Source organism: Rana temporaria (assembly GCF_905171775.1).
Source record: "Rana temporaria chromosome 7 unlocalized genomic scaffold, aRanTem1.1 chr7a, whole genome shotgun sequence".
NCBI classification, from domain to species: Eukaryota; Metazoa; Chordata; class Amphibia; order Anura; family Ranidae; genus Rana; species Rana temporaria.
Genome location: NW_024404468.1, coordinates 76,205 through 100,897, shown reverse-complemented (window position 1 = coordinate 100,897; position 24,693 = coordinate 76,205). Strand labels below are relative to the sequence as shown.

General features: G+C 55.5%; 1 protein-coding gene across 2 annotated transcripts in view; it reads right to left on the bottom strand.

Moving 5' to 3' along the window:
* ZSWIM5 (zinc finger SWIM-type containing 5) overlaps window positions 1–24,472 on the bottom strand; it is a 138,170-nt gene extending 113,698 nt beyond the window's left edge. For both annotated transcript variants that reach the window (XM_040334360.1, XM_040334361.1), the window contains exon 1: window positions 24,073–24,472. In XM_040334360.1, the coding sequence (XP_040190294.1) occupies window positions 24,073–24,460 (388 nt within the window). In that variant the 5' untranslated portion in view covers window positions 24,461–24,472. The remainder of the gene's footprint in view (window positions 1–24,072) is intronic.
* Window positions 24,473–24,693: the final 221 nt, after the last annotated feature.

Here is a 24,693-nt window from a genome sequence, read left to right as displayed (position 1 = left end):
GCCCACACCCCTCCCAACATGGCGGAGATCCGAGCCCACACCCCTCCCAACATGGCGGAGATCCGAGCCCACACCCCTCCCAACATGGCGGAGATCCGAGCCCACACACACCTCCAAACATGGCGGAGATCCGAGCCCACAGCCCTCCCAACATGGCGAAGATCCGAGCCCACACCCCTCCCAACATGGCGGAGATCCGAGCCCACACCCCTCCCAACATGGCGGAGATCCGAGCCCACACCCCTCCAAACATGGCGGAGATCAGAGCCCACACCCCTCCCAACATGGCGGAGATCCGAGCCCACACCCCTCCCAACATGGCGGAGATCCGAGCCCACACCCCTCCCAACATGGCGGAGATCCGAGCCCACACACACACCTCCAAACATGGCGGAGATCCGAGCCCACACCCCTCCCAACATGGCGGAGATCCGAGCCCACACCCCTCCCAACATGGCGGAGATCCGAGCCCACACCCCTCCAAACACGGCGGAGATCCGAGCCCACACCCCTCCAAACACGGCGGGCATCCGAGCCCACACACCCCTCCAAACATGGCGGGCATCCGAGCCCACACACCCCTCCAAACATGGCGGGCATCCGAGCCCACACCCCTCCAAACATGGCGGAGATCCGAGCCCACGCCCCTCCAAACATGGCGGAGATCCGAGCCCACACCCCTCCAAACATGGCGGAGATCCGAGCCCACACCCCTCCAAACATGGCGGAGATCCGAGCCCACACCCCTCCAAACATGGCGGAGATCCGAGCCCACACCCCTCCAAACATGGCGGAGATCCGATCCCACACACCTCCAAACATGGCGGAGATCCGAGCCCACACCCCTCCAAACATGGCGGAGATGAGAGATCAGAGCCCACACCCCTCCAAACATGGCGAAGATCCGAGCCCACACCCCTCCAAACATGGCGGAGATCCGAGCCCACACCCCTCCAAACATGGCGGGCATCTGAGCCCACACACCTCCAAACATGGCGGAGATCCGAGCCAACACCCCTCCAAACATGGCGGGCATCCGAGCCAACACACCTCCAAACATGGCGGGCATCCGAGCCCACACACCTCCAAACATGGCGGGCATCCGAGCCCACACCCCTCCAAACATGGCGGAGATCCGAGCCCACACCCCTCCAAACATGGCGGAGATCCGAGCCCACACCCCTCCAAACATGGCGAAGATCCGAGCCCACACACCTCCAAACATGGCGGGCATCCGAGCCCACACACCTCCAAACACCAGAGCATCATCACAAACGTCAGAGCGAGAGCAATAATTCTAGAGCCAGACCTCCTGTGTAACTTTAAACTGGTAACCTATAAAGAATTTTTAAGTGTCGCCTATGGAGATTTTGTATTTCGTCACCATTCTAGGAGCGCGCGCAATTTTACAGCATGAAATATAAAAAATGTCTGTGTAAAAGATGATGCTACACCGAGTAAATCGATACCAAACAATTGAGTATTATATTAAGACTCTGTGGGGGTTTTTTTTTACAAAAAAATAGCGTTTAAAAAATAAAAAAACCTCTGCACACATACCATGCGACAACAAAATGTTTGGGTCCTACAATTTTATTCATTTCTAGGGTCTCTGCTTAAAAAAAAAAAAAAATAATAATTTGGGGGTTCCAAGTAATTTTATAGGAAAAAAATACGGATGGTTACAAAGTGTCAGAGTGGACCTGGTCCAAAAGTAAATGTTGGCCCCTGGGGGTATTACCCCCAATAATACCCACGTTGCCCCTGGGGGTATTATTGGACCTCTTGGTATTGCACAGTAGAGGACGGGTGGTATTGCTCTGACTCGGTTAGCAACGCCTGGCACATACCAGACTCTGCAGATATATTGACAAGCCCCCCAGGGAAGACGAGGGCCGATGGATGACCCAGTGACAAGCGCTGGAGGTTTTACTGCACCCCACCAGAACCGAGCCTCCAATCTGCCATACGAAGTCCGATTACAACGCGACCTATATACACTATATATACACACACAAGGCTCCTGTGCTGCACATCCCCCCAGGCGCTGACCCCAGGGCCACCTTTTAGGGGACCCCTCCACCGTGCGGGAGATGAACACCAGAGGACCCCTCCACCGTGCGGGAGATGAACACCAGAGGACCCCTCCACCGGGCGGGAGATGAACACCAGAGGACCCCTCCACCGTGCCGGAGATGAACACCAGAGGACCCCTCCATCGTGCCGGAGATGAACACCAGAGGACCCCTCCACCGGGCGGGAGATGAACACCAGAGGACCCCTCCACCGTGCCGGAGATGAACACCAGAGGACCCCTCCACCGGGCGGGAGATGAACACCAGAGGACCCCTCCACCGGGCGGGAGATGAACACCAGAGGACCCCTCCACCGGGCGGGAGATGAACACCAGAGGACCCCTCCACCGGGCGGGAGATGAACACCAGAGGACCCCTCCACCGGGCGGGAGATGAACACCAGAGGACCCCTCCACCGGGCGGGAGATGAACACCAGAGGACCCCTCCACCGTGCGGGAGATGAACACCAGAGGACCCCTCCACCGTGCGGGAGATGAACACCAGAGGACCCCTCCACCGTGCGGGAGATGAACACCAGAGGACCCCTCCACCGGGCGGGAGATGAACACCAGAGGACCCCTCCACCGGGCGGGAGATGAACACCAGAGGACCCCTCCACCGGGCGGGAGATGAACACCAGAGGACCCCTCCACCGTGCGGGAGATGAACACCAGAGGACCCCTCCACCGTGCGGGAGATGAACACCAGAGGACCCCTCCACCGTGCGGGAGATGAACACCAGAGGACCCCTCCACCGTGTGGGAGATGAACACCAGAAGACCCCTCCACCGTGCGGGAGATGAACACCAGAGGACCCCTCCACCTTGCGGGAGGTGAACACCAGAGGACCCCTCCACCGTGCCGGAGATGAACACCAGAGGACCCCTCCACCATGCGGGAGATGAACACCAGAGGACCCCTCCACCGTGCGGGAGATGAACACCAGAGGACCCCTCCACCATGCGGGAGATGAACACCAGAGGACCCCTCCACCGTGCCGGAGATGAACACCAGAAGACCCCTCCACCATGCGGGAGATGAACACCAGAGGACCCCTCCACCATGCGGGAGATGAACACCAGAGGACCCCTCCACCATGCGGGAGATGAACACCAGGCTGTGTGAAGTTCTGGAACATAAACACGGGCAGCAGCCTATAGGCACACATGTGATTGCACAGCCGGCCCCGCACACTACAAACGCTGATGGCCTCTTTCTGAGCCGCTTTGTTCCTTTTTTCTTCTAAATGCCTAATTAAATCCCTTTGAATTCGGTACTGGGAATAAAAAAAAAAAAAAAGCCTCTTTGAGGGATGAAAGAAGCTGCATTTAAAAAGTTTTCAGCGGCTGGATGAAGGCCGATCCCCCCCCTGGAAGCCCTGCGTGCCAAGTGTTGTATTTTTAGGGGCTTTTGGGTTCTGGAAGACGTTAAGTGAATTCCACGTCCCTGGAGGGACGAATATCCTGTTTTAGGAAGGGTGACCGCTCACAGACTAAATGACTGTTCGGATGGGGAGCCCCGAAACGCACACGAGCTTTGCTGGAAACGTTCTGGCGGGATCCGGCTTGTGACGAGCGGAATAGATTCCCCTCGGATGATTGTACGTATAGGTAGGGCTGGAGTGGGACAAAAATGTGGCCCTGGACTTCATCCAGACCGGCCCACTTTAATTTTACAAACAAAAACAGTATATAAACTATACGCAACTGCGCAAAAAAATAAGTAAAAAAACATTCCACTAAGTATAAACGGCTTTTTTTCAGGATCCCCAGAGAGCCCCCCACATACATCAGGATCCCCAGAGAGCCCCCCCCACATACATCAGGATCCCCAGAGAGCCCCCCCCACATACATCAGGATGCCCAGAGAGCCCCTCCCACATACATCAGGATCCCCAGAGAGCCCCCCCCACATACATCAGGATCCCCAGAGAGCCCCCCCCCACATACATCAGGATCCCCAGAGCCCCCCCCCCCACATACATCAGGATCCCCAGAGAGCCCCCCCCACATACATCAGGATGCCCAGAGAGCCCCTCCCACATACATCAGGATCCCCAGAGAGCCCCCCCCACATACATCAGGATCCCCAGAGAGCCCCCCCCCACATACATCAGGATCCCCAGAGAGCCCCCCCCCACATACATCAGGATCCCCAGAGAGCCCCCCCCACATACATCAGGATCCCCAGAGAGCCCCCCCACATACATCAGGATCCCCAGAGAGCCCCCCCCACATACATCAGGATCCCCAGAGAGCCCCCCCCACATACATCAGGATCCCCAGAGAGCCCCCCCCACATACATCAGGATCCCCAGAGAGCCCCCCACATACATCAGGATCCCCAGAGAGCCCCCCACATACATCAGGATCCCCAAAGAGCCCCTCCACATACATCAGGATGCCCAGAGAGCCCCCCACATACATCAGGATCCCCAGAGAGCCCCCCCACACACATCAGGATCCCCAGAGAGCCCCCCCACATACATCAGGATCCCCAGAGAGCCCCCCCCACATACATCAGGATCCCCCAGAGAGCCCCCCCACATACATCAGGATCCCCAGAGAGCCCCCCCACATACATCAGGATCCCCAGAGAGCCCCCCCACATACATCAGGATCCCCAGAGAGCCCCCCCACATACATCAGGATCCCCAGAGAGCCCCCCCACATACATCAGGATCCCCAGAGAGCTCCCCCACATACATCAGGATCCCCAGAGAGCTCCCCCACATACATCAGGACCCCCAGAGAGCCCCCCTTACATCAGAGTCCCCAGAGAGCCCCCCACAGAGCCCCCCTTACATCAGAGTCCCCAGAGAGTCCCCAACATACATCGGGATCCCCAGAGAGCCCCCCTTACATCAGAGTCCCCAGAGAGCCCCCCTTACATCAGAGTCCCCAGAGAGCCCCCCCCCTTACAGAGTACCTAGAGAGCCCCCCTTACATCAGAGTCCCCAGAGAGCTCCCCTTACATCAGAGTACCTAGAGAGCCCCCCCCTTACATCAGTCTCCAGAGAGCCCCCTCTTATACCCGGGTCCTTAGAGAGCCCCTCAACTTACATTAGGGTCACCAGAGAGGCTGCAGAGAAGCCACAACCCCATGGTTGGGGACCCCTTGGAAGCTGGGCCCCAGATTTGGAAAAATATAGCCCCAAAAAGCCACCCCCTAGTGACGCCACTGGCTGTTACTGAACCCGGCCCACCAGGAAACTCCCGGTAGTACCAATGGCCAGTACATGCATGCCTATAGGCGATACTATAATAAGTAAATATCTCCTAAACTTGCAGCGTTTAGGAGATATTTACTGTATACAGCCCACTCCCCGCCACCCCCATCGGAGCTCTGAAAGAATGGCCGCCCGTGCCATTTCTTCAGAGTAGAGCTGGGCGATTTTTTTTTCCCCCAGGACTGCCTCTGATTAACTTCTCCCCTGCACACCCCGGAGGGGCCACCAAGGCAGGAGGGACACAGGAGGGTCAGTTGTGAGGATCCGCACCCAGTAGCAGGAGGACTCTAGCGCCGGTCCTGAGGAGCTGGGAGCAGGATTTTTTTTTAGGCGAGGCCGCGGCTTCGGCCTAGTCCCCGACGGCTGGCATCGCGACAGACTGACTTCTCCCCTGCACCCCCCGGAGAGGCTATCAAGAAAGGAGGGACACAGGAGGGTCTTTTGTAAGAGTTTGCACCCGGTAATAGGAGGATTCTTAGCGCCGTTCCTGGGTATAAAAAAAAATAAAAAAATCGATTTGACCTACCAACTTGATTTTTAAATCAAATCGATTTTTTTCCCAGCCCTACTTCAGAGCAGTGTACTGTGACCGACGGGAGTGATGTCATTACGGCTCCAGCCAATCAGAGCGCCAGGGCCCGCGAACCCGGAAGAAACACCGGGGAAGATGTCAGCCGTCTCAGCGGTGTGCAGGCGCCACTGCGGGGCTTAGTTTTAAGACCTCTTTCACACCGGGGGGGGGGGGGGGGGGGGGGGGCGCTTTTGGGCTAAAAATAGCGCAAATAAAGCTGGGTTTGACAAATTTGCTTGGAATCTAGGAGCCAGCTAAAAGTTAGGAGCCAGAAAAAGCGCCCCGTCCCGACGACCTCGCGCGCAGAAGCGAACGCATACGTGAGTAGCGCCCGCATATGTAAACGGTATTCAAACCACACATGTGAGGTATCGCCGTGATTGGTAGAGCGAGAGCAATAATTCTAGCCCCAGACCTCCTCTGTAATTCAAAACATGCAACCTGTAGAATTTTTTAAATGTTGCCTATGGAGATTTTAAAGGGTAAATGTTTGTCGCCATTCCACAAGCGGACGCAATTTTGAAGCGCGACATGTAGGGTGTCAATTTACTCGGCGTAACAAAATTACATATTAGAATTGCTGTTTAACTTGCAATGCCAACGACCACCACCAGATGGTGGCAGCTCACAGAAGGAAGAGGTTGTTGGGACTTCACAAGGCCGCAAAGCCACTACCTCAATTACGGGCGGGCGCGCGGCGTGGGAGCGCACGGAGCGATGCGTCCCCACCTCCCCCGCCGCACGATCGCAGCGGCCGGTAATTGAGGCCATGGCTTTGCGGCCTTGTAGGCCGCAAAGCCGCGGCCTCAATTACCGGCCGCCAGGTCACAATTTGTCGCAATTGCGACCTGGCGCCCGGATTTTGTCGACCACCGATATAAAGTGCCAGAAAAACAGCTCCACCTGCAGTCTTAGTGTGAAAGCCTGAGGGCTCTCACACTGAGGCGATGAGCTGGCAGGACGTAAAAAAAAAAAAAAAACTGCTGCAAGCAGCATCTTTGGAGCGGTGTGTACACTGCTCCTCCACCGCTCCTGGCCATTGAAATGAATGGGCAGCGTGGCTGAACCGCCACAAATCGCCGCTTGGCGGGTGGTTTCAACCATTTTTCCGCTGCTAGCGGGGGTTAAAAGCGCCCCGCTAGCGGCCGAGTCCCTCTGCAATGGGCAGCGTGGCTGAACCGCCATAAATGGCCGCTTGGCGGGTGGTTTCAACCCTTTTTCCGCTGCTATCGGGGGTTAAAAGCGCCCCGCTAGCGGCCGACTCCCTGGGCAAAAACGACAGTAAAGCACTGCTAAAAATAGCGGCGCTTTACCGCCATCGCCGCCCCCATGTGAAAGGGCTCTTAGGTAAGTATTTCATAATGAGCTAGTTTGCGATGCACAATTTTGCACACTTTATGTATTTTTTTTGGGGAGTTTACAAACTCTTTACTCCAGACCTTTGAGAATGTCATATTTGACAAAACCGGTCAGGGCGGGGCCACGCACGTGATGTCATCATGATCTGGATGCGTCTTTTACGTTGATGTGATTATTCACTTGCCGACCACAATACGTAAATATAAATTGCAGCTTTGAAGTGGTTTAATGGGATTACGAATGAAGCCATCGGCCACAACTCCAGTTTTTTTTTTTTTTCAGCTGGCGGTTCTATTTCTCATAAAAGCAATCCAAGCAGCCGATTAGCCACTGGATCACTTAGATGCAGCGAGAAGGGTCGCCCCCCATCCTCCTGCCATTCGCCTGTGTTCCTCTGGCTTACCATTCTCACCGGTGAGCCCAAGAAATGATCCGGCGGTTTCGCGCTGCTGGCCATAGAGGTGAAGAGAGACCAGATTGTCTCTTGTCCCCTCTATGATCTAGGACAAGGATCTCCAAACTACGGCACTCCAGCTGTTGCGGCACTACATGTCCTATGAGGGATTGTAAAACTCTGACATTTACAGATATCACTAGACATGATGGGAATTGTAGTGAAAACAGCAGCACGGTGCCATTGGCTCCCGGTGCTGTCAAAGTCAGTCAGCCAGCCAATGAGGTGAGAAAGCGGGCGGGGCCTGGCCGCGGCTGTGTGTCTGAATGGAAACAGGGAGCTGTGACTTGGCTCGGGTGCCCCCATAGCATGCTGCTTGCTGTGGGGGGCACTCAATGGGAGGGAGGGGCCAGGAGCTCCAGCAGGGGACATGAGAAGAGGAGGATCAGGGCTGCTCTGTGCAAAACCATTACAGCGAGCAGGTAAGTGTAACGTGTATGTTATGTTTAATAAAAAGAGAATTTACAATTACTTTAATTTTAAATTCTTCATTTTGGATAGTGTAAGGCAGGGGTCTCCTAACTGCGGCCCAAGGGCCAGATGTGGCCCTTTGCTAGTCTTTATTCGACCCTCAAGGCTTTATTCCTCCCACTGACTCCAACAAGGGGGCACTTTTTCTTCCACTGATACCAATGATGAGATACAATTACTCCTACTAATAGGGGCACTACTCCTTATCCTACTGATCACAAACTATGAGGCCATATTTACTCTCACCAATGCTGGGCCTGGGGCTTTTTCTACCCCCGCTGGCCACAATCCGGCCCTCCTAAAAGGCGGAAGAACAATAAACTGGCCCTTTGTTTGAAAAGTTTGGAGACCCCTGGTGTAAGGGATAGTGCATAGTGTAAGGGAAGGTTATAACACATGTCAAAAAAAAAAAAAATCGCCATCTGTGTCATATTGGGGGGGGATTCCCTTCACTTCCTGTCCCATAGCCAAACAGGAAGTGAGGAAATCCCTACAAATTAGGGGAATTCTTTCCAAGGTCACCAATTGAAGATTTCCCCTCTATTACTTTTCTGGGGATTTTAAATTTTCTTTTACTTTCAATAATGATAAAATAGAGAGGGGGAGGGGATCTACTTACCGGGGGGCACAGACAGGGGGTCTAATCGCCCTCCCCCTCCATCCAAAAAAAAAAAGTTTTCCCTTTAGTTTTAGTTAAGGTATATCTTCTTTTATATTTTGCTCATCTTTGCACTACAATGACTTAGTTTAGATATTATCTCTCCGTCCAGCACAAAGAAGAAAAGTTCACAAAGTGACGGAGGGACGGGAGGGGGGGGGGGAGGTGTGACCCGTCCCGGGAGAAGCTTCCACACAACAATTGCACGGAGGCCACCACTTGTTTGCACCAATTATTAGTCAAATGAAGGTCCTAATTGCGTCCTTAGGCCCCTTGCCCAAATCACATAAAAGCCAAGCCATATGCAAACATGGAGGATCTGAGTGATAAGCCGAGATCTAAAGCGACAAAGCGAGCCGAGCCCTGGAGACACGGAGCCGCCTCCTCCTCCTCCTCTATCCTGTTAAGGTATTAACAAGCAAGCTTGCAATCTACAGACTGGGGGGGGGGGGGCACATCACAGCTGTTCCTCCATCTCCTTTCCCCAATGGAGACGAGATGTCAGGAAAACGGAAGAAAAAGATTGATTGATGCGTCTCTGTAATTTAATCGACTCCTGAAATCTATGACCTGTAAACCAATAGGAACCATGCACGGGGGGGGGGGGGGGTTATGACGGTTCGTTGTACACAAATGAGATACACGCATGACGCGACTTTGGAAAGATAAACGAGAAGAGCAACAGCTGGCAAAGTTTTTACCATCAGATTCTACAAATGAACGAGATGTGAAGATCTCTCCCGGTTCTTCCCAAGTGTGCCGCCGCTGCGTCCACAAAGGATCGGAGAGGATCGGAGGGCTGGTTGGCATTCGCTGCCCTAGGCTGGCAACGGGCAATAATTAATGAGCCGCTCGTCTTATAGGATCAGCTGATGATTTGTACCTCTGAAGGCGCACAATCCTGTGGGTTAGTAGCAGTGATAGTCAACTAACTTACCGTATATACTCGAGTATAAGCCGAGGCATCTAATTTCACCACAAAAAAATAAATGGGGAAACTTATTGACTTGAGTATAAGCCTAGGGTGTCCATCTGCATGCCTCAACTGAGCCCATGTGCATGCCTCACTGTGCCCATGCCTCACTGTGTCCATGTGCATGCCTCACTGTGCCCATGCCTCACTGTCTCCATGTGCATGGCTCACTGTGCCCATGCCTCACTGTCTCCATGTGCATGGCTCACTGTGCCCATGTGCATGGCTCACTGTGCCCATGCCTCAATGTCTCCATGTGCATGGCTCACTGTGTCCATGACTAGACTGACGTTTAACATGGGAGTCTATGGAAGGGGTGACCGGCTTTGAAAAGAAAAAAATATATCGGTGCTCCCCAGTCGTAGGTCCCCCAGACAACAAACTATGCACACTTGAGGAGAAATTGGGGCTACATGTGTGCCAAGTTCCGGGGTCCAGGGCACCTACGATCGGCCGGTACCGGGTCCCCAAAGTCATTGGAGAAATGTCCGTTTAACATGGGAGTCTATGGAAGGGGTGCCCATCTTTGAAAAATCGGTGCTCCCCAGCCGTAGGTCCCCCAGACAACAAGCTTTGCACACTTGTAGAGGAGGAGTGGGGCTACATGGGTGCCAAGCCTAAAAAATTGCTGAAATACTCGGCTTATACTCAAGTATATACCCCCCCCCCCTCCCCCAGGGTCACCAGAACTAGTGAGATTTCCCCTCTATTACCTTTCTGGGGACAACCCAAAATGTGGGACTTTAACTTCACAGATAATGGTAACCAGGACTTATAGAGAGGGGGGGGGCAATAAAGAGAGCAATAAAAACCTGGCAGGGGGGTCTCATCCCTTTTCCACTCGGTCCAACACTAAAATAAAATGCCTTTTATTACGTCAAGTTCTATGGTCACCACAGTGCAGTGCATTTCGTCGCATCTTGCTACAAGTTTTATTTTACAGCGCCCCCCCGGAAAACAAGAGTTGTTAACTGCCTCCCCCCCCCCCCCCCAAGCAGTGCAGTCTGCATTGGGACTGAGCCGGCCACCGCGGCATCTAACCGAGAACCACAATCACCATGGTCCCGAGGAAACCGGCTTGAGAAATGCCGGTGATCTGACGATATGGTTCCGGCTATCGAGATGGTTCCTGTAAGGACTGCGCAGGCGCAATCCTTGCCGACGGAAATCACCGAACCTCCAGGGCGACATGGAATTTGAGGTAAGTGGCCAGTACGCTCGCTCAGCCTCCTGGCTCTTCTTTTAACATCCTCCAATCCACGGGGATGTTAAGGAATGAGCATGGATGCCGGTCGAGGTTCAGAGATTTCCGTTGGCAAGGATTGCGCCTGCGCAGTCCTTACAGGAACCATCTCGATAGAGGAACCATACCGACAAGTCACTGGAGCAGCCGTCATTGAGGTAGATGTAAGCAAAAAGAGGCTGCAGGAGATCGGCAGCGCTGAGCCGAGATGTAACAGTTACATAGTCAGGTTGAAAAAAAAAAAAAAGACAGTGGGCTAGATTCACGTAGAATGGCGTATTTTTGTGCGGAGCGTCACGTATCCTATTTACGTTACACCTCCGCAACTTTTACAGGCCAGTGCCGTATTCTTAAAAGAAAGTTGCGGCGGCGTAGCGTAAATAGGCCGGCGTACGCCCGCCTAATTCAAATTGTGAAGAGGTGGGCGTGCGTTATGTAAATCAACCCTGACCCGACGTGATTGACGTTTTTCACGAACGGCCCATTCACGGACGACTTACGCAAACGACGTAAATTTTTCAAATTTCATCGCGGGAACGACGGCCATACTTAACATTGGTACACCGCATGTACGCCTCATATAGCAGAGTTACTCCTAGGAAACGCCAGGAAAAGCCTAACGTAAGCGGCGTAACTGTACTGCGTCGGCCGGGCGTACGTTCGTGAATTCGCGTATCTAGCCGATTTACATATTTCTAGGCGTAAATCAGCGTACACGCCCCTAGCAGCCAGCGTAAATATGCAGTCAAGATCCGACGGCGTAAGAGACTTACGCCTGTCGGATCTAATAGAAATCTATGCGTAACTGATTCTAAGAATCAGGCGCATAGATACGACCGGCCAGACTCAGAGATACGACGGCGTATCTGGAGATACGCCGTCGTCTCTCCTTTCTGAACCTGGCCGATAAAGGCAATCCAGTTCAACCAACAGAAGGAAAAACAAAATAAAAAATAGACCGCTTTATAAATACGCCAATAATTGTTTCAATGTAACGGATCAAAAAAAAAAAAAGGAAAAAACAAATTAACGTCAGAAAAAAAAATCTTGGAATCTTTAATTCCTGTAATGACGTTCCCTCTCCTTCATTCCTGAGGAACTACAAGTCCCAGCATCACCAATATTTCCCATCTGGAGGAACACAAGCGTCCCAATCCCGGTTTACAACAAATTCCGAATACAATTTTCTGTATTCTCTTACGCCTCGTACACGCGATCCGATTATCGTACGACGCATCGATCGCATAAAACTAAACATCGACGACAACAACATCTGCTCCACGGAAAGTACGATTTTTGCCGTACGATTCTGGAAAAACCTTTCCGGTGTGCGTAGCTACGTATCTGAAATGATGTCAAATAAAGTGCGACAAACCAACCCCCCTCCTCTGTGTCCTGGTTTATTTTTGTGTTTCCGATCATGCGTGGTGTTCATCTATGAAATCTTAGCGGACGCATACTGTACTGATTAAACGATTGTCGTCCGATGGGCTGTCGTCTGAGCAAAGTTTTCGCATTTGTTCCTTCAGGATTTTGATGGACGGACTGGCGTGATCGGCTGCGTACCAACGATCAGATTATTGAAGCGAAAGCGCTTATCTTCCGATAATCGGATCGTGTGTATGAGGCTCCATACGCACCGGATGTTAAAATAATGTCATAAAAAACGCCAGTGGCTTTGCGTTTATTAGCGTTTTAAAAAAAAATAGATCCGTTGGAGTAAAAAAAACGATGAAAAACGCGAAAAAAACGCTATTGCAAAAATGTTGAAAGACTCCCTGCAAAGCCACTGGCGTTTTTTTTTATGACATTATTGTAACATCCGGTGCGTATGGAGCCTCGTACACACGATCCGATTATTGGATGATAAATGCTTTCGCATCGATCGTGAATCACGTTTGTTGACGTTTATGAGCGCTTGGCGTTTTTTGGTGACTCCAGGACGCGATTTTAGGGCGTTCAGAAAACAGCCCATAAACTCCACTGCTGATAAAGGTTGCTGTGCGGCCGGACACGGAGGAGAACGTAGCGGGGCGTTTATCGGCTGAACGCGCAGAAACTCCACGTGGAGCGTTATTTCCTGAATACTGGATTTATCCCGAGTGCTAATCGGCTCGTTCGCCACCCTGTGAAATAACGGGGGGGGGGGGGGGGCTCTGCGATACGAGGCGACCAGCAGCCGGGATCCATCAGTAAAAGAATAACATGGCTGGAGATGAGATTTCTGCCAGGAAGAGATGGGAATTGCCCTCTGACACGGCGGGCAGAGCGACAGGCTGGGGATTGTCTGGCCGGGGATTTCACCCTACAAAGCCTGACTCAATCCATTACTGATAAGAGGGAGGGGGAGGGGGGCTAGAAGTATAATCTGCACCCCCCCACCCCCCCACCGTCTGGAGAATGTCACTTATTAACAAAGCTTCCTAGGAAACAAACATAATTACAAAAAAAAAAAAAACACAGGCTCACAAGACGATGTGCAAAACCCTGGCAACAGAAGAACCCCCCCCAAAACCCCAACATTCATCTTCTAATAACGGGGTGTTACAGAACTGGGGGTCCCCCCAACACCACAATATAACATTCATCTTCTAATAACGGGGTGTTACAGAACTGGGGGTCCCCTCAAAACCACAATATAACATTCATCTTCCAATAACGGGGTGTTACAGAACTGGGGGTCCCCCCAACACCACAACATTCATCTTCCAATAACGGGGGGGGGGGTTACAGAACTGGGGGTCCCCCCCAACACCACAATATAACATTCATCTTCTAATAACGGGGTGTTACAGAACTGGGGGTCCCCCCAACACCACAACATTCATCTTCCAATAACGGGGTGTTACAGAACTGGGGGTCCCCCCAACACCACAACATTCATCTTCCAATAACGGGGGGGGGTTACAGAACTGGGGGTCCCCCCCAACACCACCACAATATAACATTCATCTTCCAATAACGGGGTGTTACAGAACTGGGGGTCCCCCCAACACCACAACATTCATCTTCCAATAACGGGGTGTTACAGAACTGGGGGTCCCCCCAACACCACAACATTCATCTTCCAATAACGGGGGGGGGGGGTTACAGAACTGGGGGTCCCCCCCAACACCACCACAATATAACATTCATCTTCCAATAACGGGGTGTTACAGAACTGGGGGTCCCCCCAAAACCACAACATTCATCTTCCAACAAGGGGGTGTTACAGAACTGGGGGTCCCCCATAACCACAATATAACATTCATCTTCTGGAGCAGCTCCAGTGCAGTTCACATAGTCCCCACTGCGCTTCTTCCACAGCTCGGGTGCAGCGCAGTTCACACATTCAGCGATTTCTGCATGCAGTGTTACATTGCGCTGCATCCGCAGCTCAGCAGATCAGGGGGACGCTGCTCCAGGTTCACACTTTGCCAGGTTTCCCGAGGGGCCGCATCCGCGGGGGCACAGCAGCTCATTCATACCTACTGAGTACGCAGGGAAAATTCCCGGCGCCTCTTCCAAAAATCGCAGCCGCAATTGCGTGGAGCTATGCAGGTTCCAGTGTGCGGGGCGCCATTAAGAATGAACGGTAACCCCGCACCTCTACTAACAGCAGCGCTTTGTTTATGTGGGTGCGGGAAAGCGTGCGACTACACGCAGCCCTGGACCCGCATGCAGTGTGAACCGAGCCAGGAGGAGGCGGCTTCGGTCGCAGGTGAACTCTCGGTTCCCGCAGGCGTATTAATGCGCTTTTTTTTATATTTTCCAGGAAAGTGGAGTTGAGCACAAGAGCTCACTATCGAGAACACCCCAACATGACGGTGTGCATGGGGCACCTCTGCAACCCCATGTGAGGGGTCCCTGTATAGGGAGTCACAGGTGACCCATCATGCGTCCCCCACGCCGGCCGTCCCGGTCACGTGGCGCCAATCTCGATAGTGAGCTCAAGTTCACTTTTCTTAAAGGGCAACTCCACTTTCCTGGAAAATAAAAAAAAGCGCATTAATACGCCTGCGGGTTCCGAGCGTTCACCTGGGACCGAAGCCGCCGCCGCCGCCGCCGCCTCCTCCTGGCGCGGATCACTCTAGTACGACGAGCGACCAACAAAGCGCATGACAGAAGTCAAACCCCCTTTATTTCAAATGGCACCCGATCCGATCCGTGCGACTCGAGAAGAAGCGTCTTCACAAAAAAGATTCCTGAACGACCTCGATAAGGGGGAGGTGCCGAAACTTCGGGCGCTGGAAATTACCGGGCGAAAATACGGTTATCGGCGTTTTGCCAACAGAATATTTTTTTTGTAACGTGCAGAAAAATCACGTTAAAAAAGGCGTATATGTTTTAGCCGCAATTTTACCACGTTTACTGTGCGTCGTTTTTCATAGGACTGCGACTTTAAAATTCCCAAAAACCTGACCAAAAAAAGCGCGAGCGAGCGGGATTTTCAACGCCGCAATGGAAGCACAGCGAGCGGGATTTTCCACGCCGCAATGGAAGCACAGCGAGCGGGATTTTCAACGCCGCAATGGAAGCGTAGCGAGCGGGATTTTCCACGCCGCAATGGAAGCGTAGCGAGCGGGATTTTCCACGCCGCAATGGAAGCACAGCGAGCGGGATTTTCAACGCCGCGAGCGGGATTTTCAACGCCGCAATGGAAGCGCAGCGAGCGGGATTTTCAACGCCGCGAGCGGGATTTTCAACGCCGCAATGGAAGCGCAGCGAGCGGGATTTTCAATGGAAGCGCAGCGGACCCGCGTGGAGCAACAAACGGTAGAATCTGCGACACAATTTCCCATCCCTTCCCCCCACAGGGGGAGTGGCCTTTTCTCTGAACAAAGGCGGAGTTACTCTTTAAACTTTCTTATATCAATAAAGACGACTTCTCTGAGATCGGGGGATGGTACCGTATTTCCAAACCCATCCCCCCGCCCAGAATCTCCCAGTCCTTACATGTCCTGAACTGACCCAATCAGGACACCAGGCCCAGTCCCGGCACCAGTCCATAATACCAGGCCCAGTCCCGGCACCAGTCCACAATACCAGGCCCAGTCCCAGCACCAGTCCATAATACCAGGCCTAGTCCCAGCACCAGTCCATAATACCAGGCCTAGTCCCAGCACCAGTCCACAATACCAGGCCCAGTCCCGGCACCAGTCCACAATACCAGGCCCAGTCCCAGCACCAGTCCACAATACCGGGCCCAGTCCCGGCACCAGTCCACAATACCAGGCCCAGTCCCGGCACCAGTCCACAATACCAGGCCCAGTCCCAGCACCAGTCCACAATACCAGGCCCAGTCCCGGCACCAGTCCACAATACCGGGCCCAGTCCCGGCACCAGTCCACAATACCGGGCCCAGTCCCGGCACCAGTCCACAATACCGGGCCCAGTCCCGGCACCAGTCCACAATACCAGGCCCAGTGCCGGCACCAGTCCACAATACCAGGCCCAGTCCCGGCACCAGTCCACAATACCAGGCCCAGTCCCGGCACCAGTCCACAATACCAGGCCCAGTCCCGGCACCAGTCCACAATACCGGGCCCAGTCCCGGCACCAGTCCACAATACCAGGCCCAGTGCCGGCACCAGTCCACAATACCAGGCCCAGTGCCGGCACCAGTCCACAATACCAGGCCCAGTCCCGGCACCAGTCCACAATACCAGGCCCAGTCCCGGCACCAGTCCACAATACCGGGCCCAGTCCCGGCACCAGTCCACAATACCAGGCCCAGTGCCGGCACCAGTCCACAATACCAGGCCCAGTCCCGGCACCAGTCCACAATACCAGGCCCAGTCCCGGCACCAGTCCACAATACCGGGCCCAGTCCCGGCACCAGTCCACAATACCGGGCCCAGTCCCGGCACCAGTCCACAATACCAGGCCCAGTCCCGGCACCAGTCCACAATACCGGGCCCAGTCCCGGCACCAGTCCACAATACCAGGCCCAGTCCCGGCACCAGTCCATAATACCAGGCCCAGTCCCGGCACCAGTCCATAATACCAGGCCCAGTCCCAGCACCAGTCCATAATACCAGGCCTAGTCCCAGCACCAGTCCATAATACCAGGCCCAGTCCCAGCACCAGTCCATAATACCAGGCCCAGTCCCAGCACCAGTCCATAATACCAGGCCCAGTCCCAGCACCAGTCCATAATACCAGGCCCAGTCCCAGCACCAGTCCATAATACCAGGCCCAGTCCCAGCACCAGTCCATAATACCAGGCCCAGTCCCAGCACCAGTCCATAATACCAGGCCTAGTCCCAGCACCAGTCCATAATACCAGGCCCAGTCCCAGCACCAGTCCATAATACCAGGCCCAGTCCCGGCACCAGTCCATAATACCAGGCCCAGTCCCGGCACCAGTCCACAATACCAGGCCCAGTCCCAGCACCAGTCCATAATACCAGGCCTAGTCCCAGCACCAGTCCATAATACCAGGCCTAGTCCCAGCACCAGTCCACAATACCAGGCCCAGTCCCGGCACCAGTCCACAATACCAGGCCCAGTCCCAGCACCAGTCCACAATACCGGGCCCAGTCCCGGCACCAGTCCACAATACCAGGCCCAGTCCCGGCACCAGTCCACAATACCAGGCCCAGTCCCAGCACCAGTCCACAATACCAGGCCCAGTCCCGGCACCAGTCCACAATACCGGGCCCAGTCCCGGCACCAGTCCACAATACCGGGCCCAGTCCCGGCACCAGTCCACAATACCGGGCCCAGTCCCGGCACCAGTCCACAATACCAGGCCCAGTGCCGGCACCAGTCCACAATACCAGGCCCAGTGCCGGCACCAGTCCACAATACCAGGCCCAGTCCCGGCACCAGTCCACAATACCAGGCCCAGTCCCGGCACCAGTCCACAATACCGGGCCCAGTCCCGGCACCAGTCCACAATACCAGGCCCAGTGCCGGCACCAGTCCACAATACCAGGCCCAGTGCCGGCACCAGTCCACAATACCAGGCCCAGTCCCGGCACCAGTCCACAATACCAGGCCCAGTCCCGGCACCAGTCCACAATACCGGGCCCAGTCCCGGCACCAGTCCACAATACCAGGCCCAGTCCCGGCACCAGTCCACAATACCAGGCCCAGTCCCGGCACCAGTCCACAATACCAGGCCCAGTCCCGGCACCAGTCCACAATACCGGGCCCAGTCCCGGCACCAGTCCACAATACCGGGCCCAGTCCCGGCACCAGTCCACAATACCAGGCCCAGTCCCGGCACCAGTCCACAATACCGGGCCCAGTCCCGGCACCAGTCCACAATACCAGGCCCAGTCCCGGCACCAGTCCATAATACCAGGCCCAGTCCCGGCACCAGTCCATAATACCAGGCCCAGTCCCAGCACCAGTCCATAATACCAGGCCTAGTCCCAGCACCAGTCCATAATACCAGGCCCAGTCCCAGCACCAGTCCATAATACCAGGCCCAGTCCCAGCACCAGTCCATAATACCAGGCCCAGTCCCAGCACCAGTCCATAATACCAGGCCCAGTCCCAGCACCAGTCCATAATACCAGGCCCAGTCCCAGCACCAGTCCATAATACCAGGCCCAGTCCCAGCACCAGTCCATAATACCAGGCCTAGTCCCAGCACCAGTCCATAATACCAGGCCCAGTCCCAGCACCAGTCCATAATACCAGGCCCAGTCCCAGCACCAGTCCATAATACCAGGCCCAGTCCCAGCACCAGTCCACAATACCAGGCCCAGTCCCAGCACCAGTCCACAATACCAGGCCCAGTCCCAGCACCAGTCCACAATACCAGGCCCAGTCCCGGCACCAGTCCACAATACCGGGCCCAGTCCCGGCACCAGTCCACAATACCAGGCCCAGTCCCGGCACCAGTCCACAATACCGGGCCCAGTCCCGGCACCAGTCCACAATACCGGGCCCAGTCCCGGCACCAGTCCACAATACCAGGCCCAGTCCCGGCACCAGTCCATAATACCAGGCCCAGTCCCAGCACCAGTCCATAATACCAGGCCTAGTCCCAGCACCAGTCCATAATACCAGGCCCAGTCCCAGCACCAGTCCATAATACCAGGCCCAGTCCCAGCACCAGTCCATAATACCAGGCCTAGTCCCAGCACCAGTCCACAATACCAGGCCCAGTACCAGTCCATAATACCAGGCCCAGTCCCAGCACCAGTCCACAATACCAGGCCCAGTCCCGGCACCAGTCCACAATACCAGGCCCAGTCCCGGCACCAGTCCACAATACCAGGCCTAGTCCCAGCACCAGTCCATAATACCAGGCCCAGTCCCGGCACCAGTCCACAATACCGGGCCCAGTCCCGGCACCAGTCCACAATACCGGGCCCAGTCCCGGCACCAGTCCACAATACCAGGCCCAGTCCCGGCACCAGTCCACAATACCAGGCCCAGTCCCGGAACCAGTCCACAATACGGGGCCCAGTCCCGGCACCAGTCCACAATACCGGGCCCAGTCCCGGCACCAGTCCACAATACCAGGCCCAGTCCCGGCACCAATCCACAATACCAGGCCCAGTCCCGGCACCAGTCCACAATACCAGGCCCAGTCCCGGCACCAGTCCACAATACCAGGCCCAGTCCCGGCACCAGTCCACAATACCAGGCCCAGTCCCGGCACCAGTCCACAATACCAGGCCCAGACCCGGCACCAGTCCACAATACCAGGCCCAGTCCCGGCACCAGTCCATAATACCAGGCCTAGTCCCAGCACCAGTCCATAATACCAGGCCTAGTCCCAGCACCAGTCCACAATACCAGGCCCAGTCCCAGCACCAGTCCATAATACCAGGCCTAGTCCCAGCACCAGTCCATAATACCAGGCCTAGTCCCAGCACCAGTCCATAATACCAGGCCTAGTCCCGGCACCAGTCCATAATACCAGGCCCAGTCCCAGCACCAGTCCATAATACCAGGCCTAGTCCCAGCACCAGTCCATAATACCGGGCCTAGTCCCAGCACCAGTCCATAATACCAGGCCTAGTCCCAGCACCAGTCCATAATACCAGGCCTAGTCCCAGCACCAGTCCATAATACCGGGCCTAGTCCCGGCACCAGTCCATAATACCGGGCCTAGTCCCGGCACCAGTCCATAATACCGGGCCTAGTCCCGGCACCAGTCCATAATACCAGGCCTAGTCCCGGCACCAGTCCATAATACCAGGCCTAGTCCCGGCACCAGTCCATAATACCAGGCCTAGTCCCAGCACCAGTCCATAATACCAGGCCTAGTCCCAGCACCAGTCCATAATACCAGGCCTAGTCCCAGCACCAGTCCATAATACCAGGCCTAGTCCCAGCACCAGTCCATAATACCAGGCCTAGTCCCGGCACCAGTCCATAATACCGGGCCTAGTCCCAGCACCAGTCCATAATACCAGCACCAGTCCATAATACCAGGCCTAGTCCCAGCACCAGTCCATAATACCAGGCCCAGTCCCAGCACCAGATATTATTACCATCATTAGTCCATGAACTGGCCTCATGACTTGAACCCATTCATTACACCACACTGCCCCCTCCTCCCCTCCCCCCCAGGGATTTATAGTCCCATTATCACCCTTATCTGTCAACAGTCCCTTATCTGTAACCAAGACCTGGATCCATCAACAGATGACTGAGCCGGTCCCATCACTCATCCACAAGAACAAACCTGATCGCCTCTCCATGGTACCGTATCAGGACCGCCATTCACTACAGTGCTTGATCAGTCCCACTAGTAATCGCTGGACCTCATACTGTCCAACTATTCATTGATGGTCCTGAATTATTGTAGAGGCAAGGGTCCTGAGCCAGTCCCATATCTTCCAAATGGCCCCGAGCCAGTCCCATATCTTCCAAATGGCCAGTCCCATATCTTCCAAATGGCCCCGAGCCAGTCCCATATCTTCCAAATGGCCCCGAGCCAGTCCCATATCTTCCAAATGGCCCCGAGCCGGTCCCAAATCTTCCAAATGGCCCCGAGCCGGTCCCATAACTTCCAAATGGCCCCGAGCCGGTCCCATAACTTCCAAATGGCCAAGAGCCGGTCCCAAATCTTCCAAATGGCCCCGAGCCGGTCCCATAACTTCCAAATGGCCCCGAGCCGGTCCCATAACTTCCAAATGGCCAAGAGCCGGTCCCATAACTTCCAAATGGCCAGTCCCATATCTTCCAAATGGCCGAGCCGGTCCCATAACTTCCAAAGTCAACCTTAACTGGTCCCATAACATCTCAATGGTCCTCAACTGGCCCAGAACTCAATCAAGAAATTATCAACGATAATAAAATAAATGCCCCTCCCACTAGTCATGTGACCCGAGTCCTGAACCGATTTCATCCAGAACACTGGAATTAGTCCCAAGAATGAATCCCATCACCCCCCCCCCCCCCCCCCAGCACTCCTCTACAGTCCTTATCCGGTCCCATCACCCCCCAGCACTCCTCTACAGTCCTTATCTGGTCCCATCACTCATCCCCAGCTCTGGATTAGTCAAATCATCACATGTCTGGAGGAATCATTCCCGGACTGAGCCTGGTCCCATCACTCATCCCCAGTCCCACGCTGGTCCCATCACTCATCCCCAGTCCCACGCTGGTCCCATCACTCATCCCCAGTCCCACGCTGGTCCCATCACTCATCCCCAGTCCCACGCTGGTGCCATCACTCATCCCCAGTCCCACGCTGGTCCCATCACTCATCCCCAGTCCCACGCTGGTGCCATCACTCATCCCCAGTCCCACGCTGGTCCCATCACTCATCCCCAGTCCCACGCTGGTCCCATCACTCATCCCCAGTCCCACGCTGGTCCCATCACTCATCCCCAGTCCCACGCTGGTCCCATCACTCATCCCCAGTCCCACGCTGGTCCCATCACTCATCCCCAGTCCCACGCTGGTCCCATCACTCATCCCCAGTCCCACGCTGGTCCCATCACTCATCCCCAGTCCCACGCTGGTCCCATCACTCATCCCCAGTCCCACGCTGGTCCCATCACTCATCCCCAGTCCCACGCTGGTCCCATCACTCATCCCCAGTCCCACGCTGGTCCCATCACTCATCCCCAGTCCCACGCTGGTCCCATCACTCATCCCCAGTCCCACGCTGGTGCCATCACTCATCCCCAGTCCCACGCTGGTCCCATCACTCATCCCCAGTCCCACGCTGGTCCCATCACTCATCCCCAGTCCCACGCTGGTCCCATCACTCATCCCCAGTGCCACGCTGGTCCCAGCGCCCTCTCTCATGGTCCATGACCCCTGACAGTTCTTAAAGAACTTCCAACAGAGTTCAGTGTCATTTATCTGCTTCATCACCCCTCGGAGGAGGGTTCCGTGACTCCTCCATGGTCCTGAACCAGAGATCTTCCCAGAAATAAACACCCCGCATTACACCCTCATAGTCCTCAATCAGTCCCCACACTTCCTATAGGATGTTCTCAGGTGACACCATCAATCCTCACCTGGTCCTGTCACAGGACTGTCACCTCCTCATTAGTCCTCGCTGAGCACCCCCCCCCCTCCACATCTACCCCCCAAAGGGTGTTCCCAACCAAGACCAGTCCTCGAGTGGCACGGTCGCCTCGCTATTGGTCCTCAGGTGGCACTTCAGTCATTGCACGTTCACTATCAGTCTATGGGTGGCAGTCTGACCCCTCTGTCACCCCTCAAGTCACATCGTTGCCCCTCCATCACCCCTCACATGACATTGTTACCCTCCATCACCCCTCAAGTCACATGACATTGTTACCCCTCCATCACCCCTCACATGACATTGTTGCCCCTCCATCACCCCTCAAGTCACATTGTTGCCCCTCCATCACCCCTCAAGTCACATTGTTGCCCCTCCATCACATGACATTGTTACCCCTCCATCACCCCTCAAGTCACATTGTTGCCCCTCTGTCACATGACATTGTTGCCCCTCCATGACATTGTTGCCCCTCCATCACATTGTTGCCCCTCCATCACCCCTCAAGTCACATTGTTGCCCCTCCATCACATCACATTGTTACCCATCCATCACCCCTCAAGTCACATTGTTGCCCCTCCATCACATCACATTGTTACCCATCCATCACCCCTCAAGTCACATTGTTGCCCCTCTGTCACATGACATTGTTGCCCCTCCATCACCCCTCACATGACATTGTTGCCCCTCCATCACCCCTCACATGACATTGTTGCCCCTCCATCACCCCTCACATGACATTGTTGCCCCTCCATCACCCCTCACATGACATTGTTGCCCCTCCATCACCCCTCACATGACATTGTTGCCCCTCCATCACCCCTCACATGACATTGTTGCCCCTCCATCACCCCTCACATGACATTGTTGCCCCTCCATGACATTGTTGCCCCTCCATCACCCCTCACATCACATTGTTGCCCCTCCATCACCCCTCACATGACATTGTTACCCCTCCATCACGTCACATTGCCCCTGTGGCCCCTCTCCTACCACGCAGGTGACATTGTTGGCCCTCAGATGACCCAGTGGTCCCTCAGGTGACATTGTTGCCTGTCTATCAGCCCTCAGGTGACCCTGTGGCCCTTGTCCCCCCCCCCTAGTGTGGCCCCTGTACCCCCAGTGTGGCCCCTCAGGTGACCCAGAGGCCCCTGTCCCCTTTTCCCCCCTCAGATGACCCTGCGGCCCCTGTCCCCCCCAGTGAGACCCCTGTCCCCCTTTTTCCCCCTCAGGTGGCACTTCTCTCCCCCCTGTGTGGCCCCTGTCTCCTTGGTGTGGCCCCTGTCTCCCCCCGGTGTGGCCCCTGTCTCCCCCCGGTGTGGCCCCTCTCTCCCCCTTGGTGTGGCCCCTCTCTCCCCCCGGTGTGGCCCCTCTCTCCCCCCGGTGTGGCCCCTGTCTCCCCCCGGTGTGGCCCCTCTCTCCCCCTTGGTGTGGCCCCTCTCTCCCCCTTGGTGTGGCCCCTCTCTCCCCCTTGGTGTGGCCCCTCTCTCCCCCTTGGTGTGGCCCCCGTCTCCCCCCTTGGTGTGACCCCTGTCCCCTTGGTGTGGCCCCTCTCTCCCCCCGGTGTGGCCCCTCTCTCCCCCCGGTGTGGCCCCCGTGGCACTCACCGACTTGTAGCACATTGTCCACACATTGGGCGTCCAGCAGGCGGATCCCCCGGCGGAAGGGAAGGTTGTCGGTGGCGGTAGGGGCCCCGGGCCCCGGGATGGAGGCGGGTTCCGGGGTCTGGAAGGAGGAATACATACAGATCTCTCTCTCGTTCCGGGGGAACGACCAATAGACGATGCGGCGCTGGACGGGCTCCGGGATCCGCTCGAAGCGTTCCTCCACCCGCTCGAAGGCCCATTTCTCCGCCACCGCCTTGGCCGAGCAGTCCAGCAGAGTCTCGGGCTGGTGGAAGTGCTGAGGGCCCCGGGCTGGGGGGCCCCGAGGAGGAGGGGGGAGCCGGGAACATAACCGCTTCACCGGCGGAGGAGATCGCTCAGCCTCCGCCATGTCCGCCGACTCTGACTGACTGGGCGCCGGGGCCGCGCCGCGCGGGCACGCTCCGCTCCGCACACCGCTCATTGGCTGAGGGCAGCGCACTGCGCGCCGCCTGCGGGAGGCCATTGGCCGGCCAACGGGAGCGAGTGCAGAGGGAGAGCGCTGATTGGCTGAAAACAAGAAAGGCCAGGAAGGAGGGGAGGAGCCATGTGTGAGGGGAGCCCAGCTGTCACTGTGTACATTGT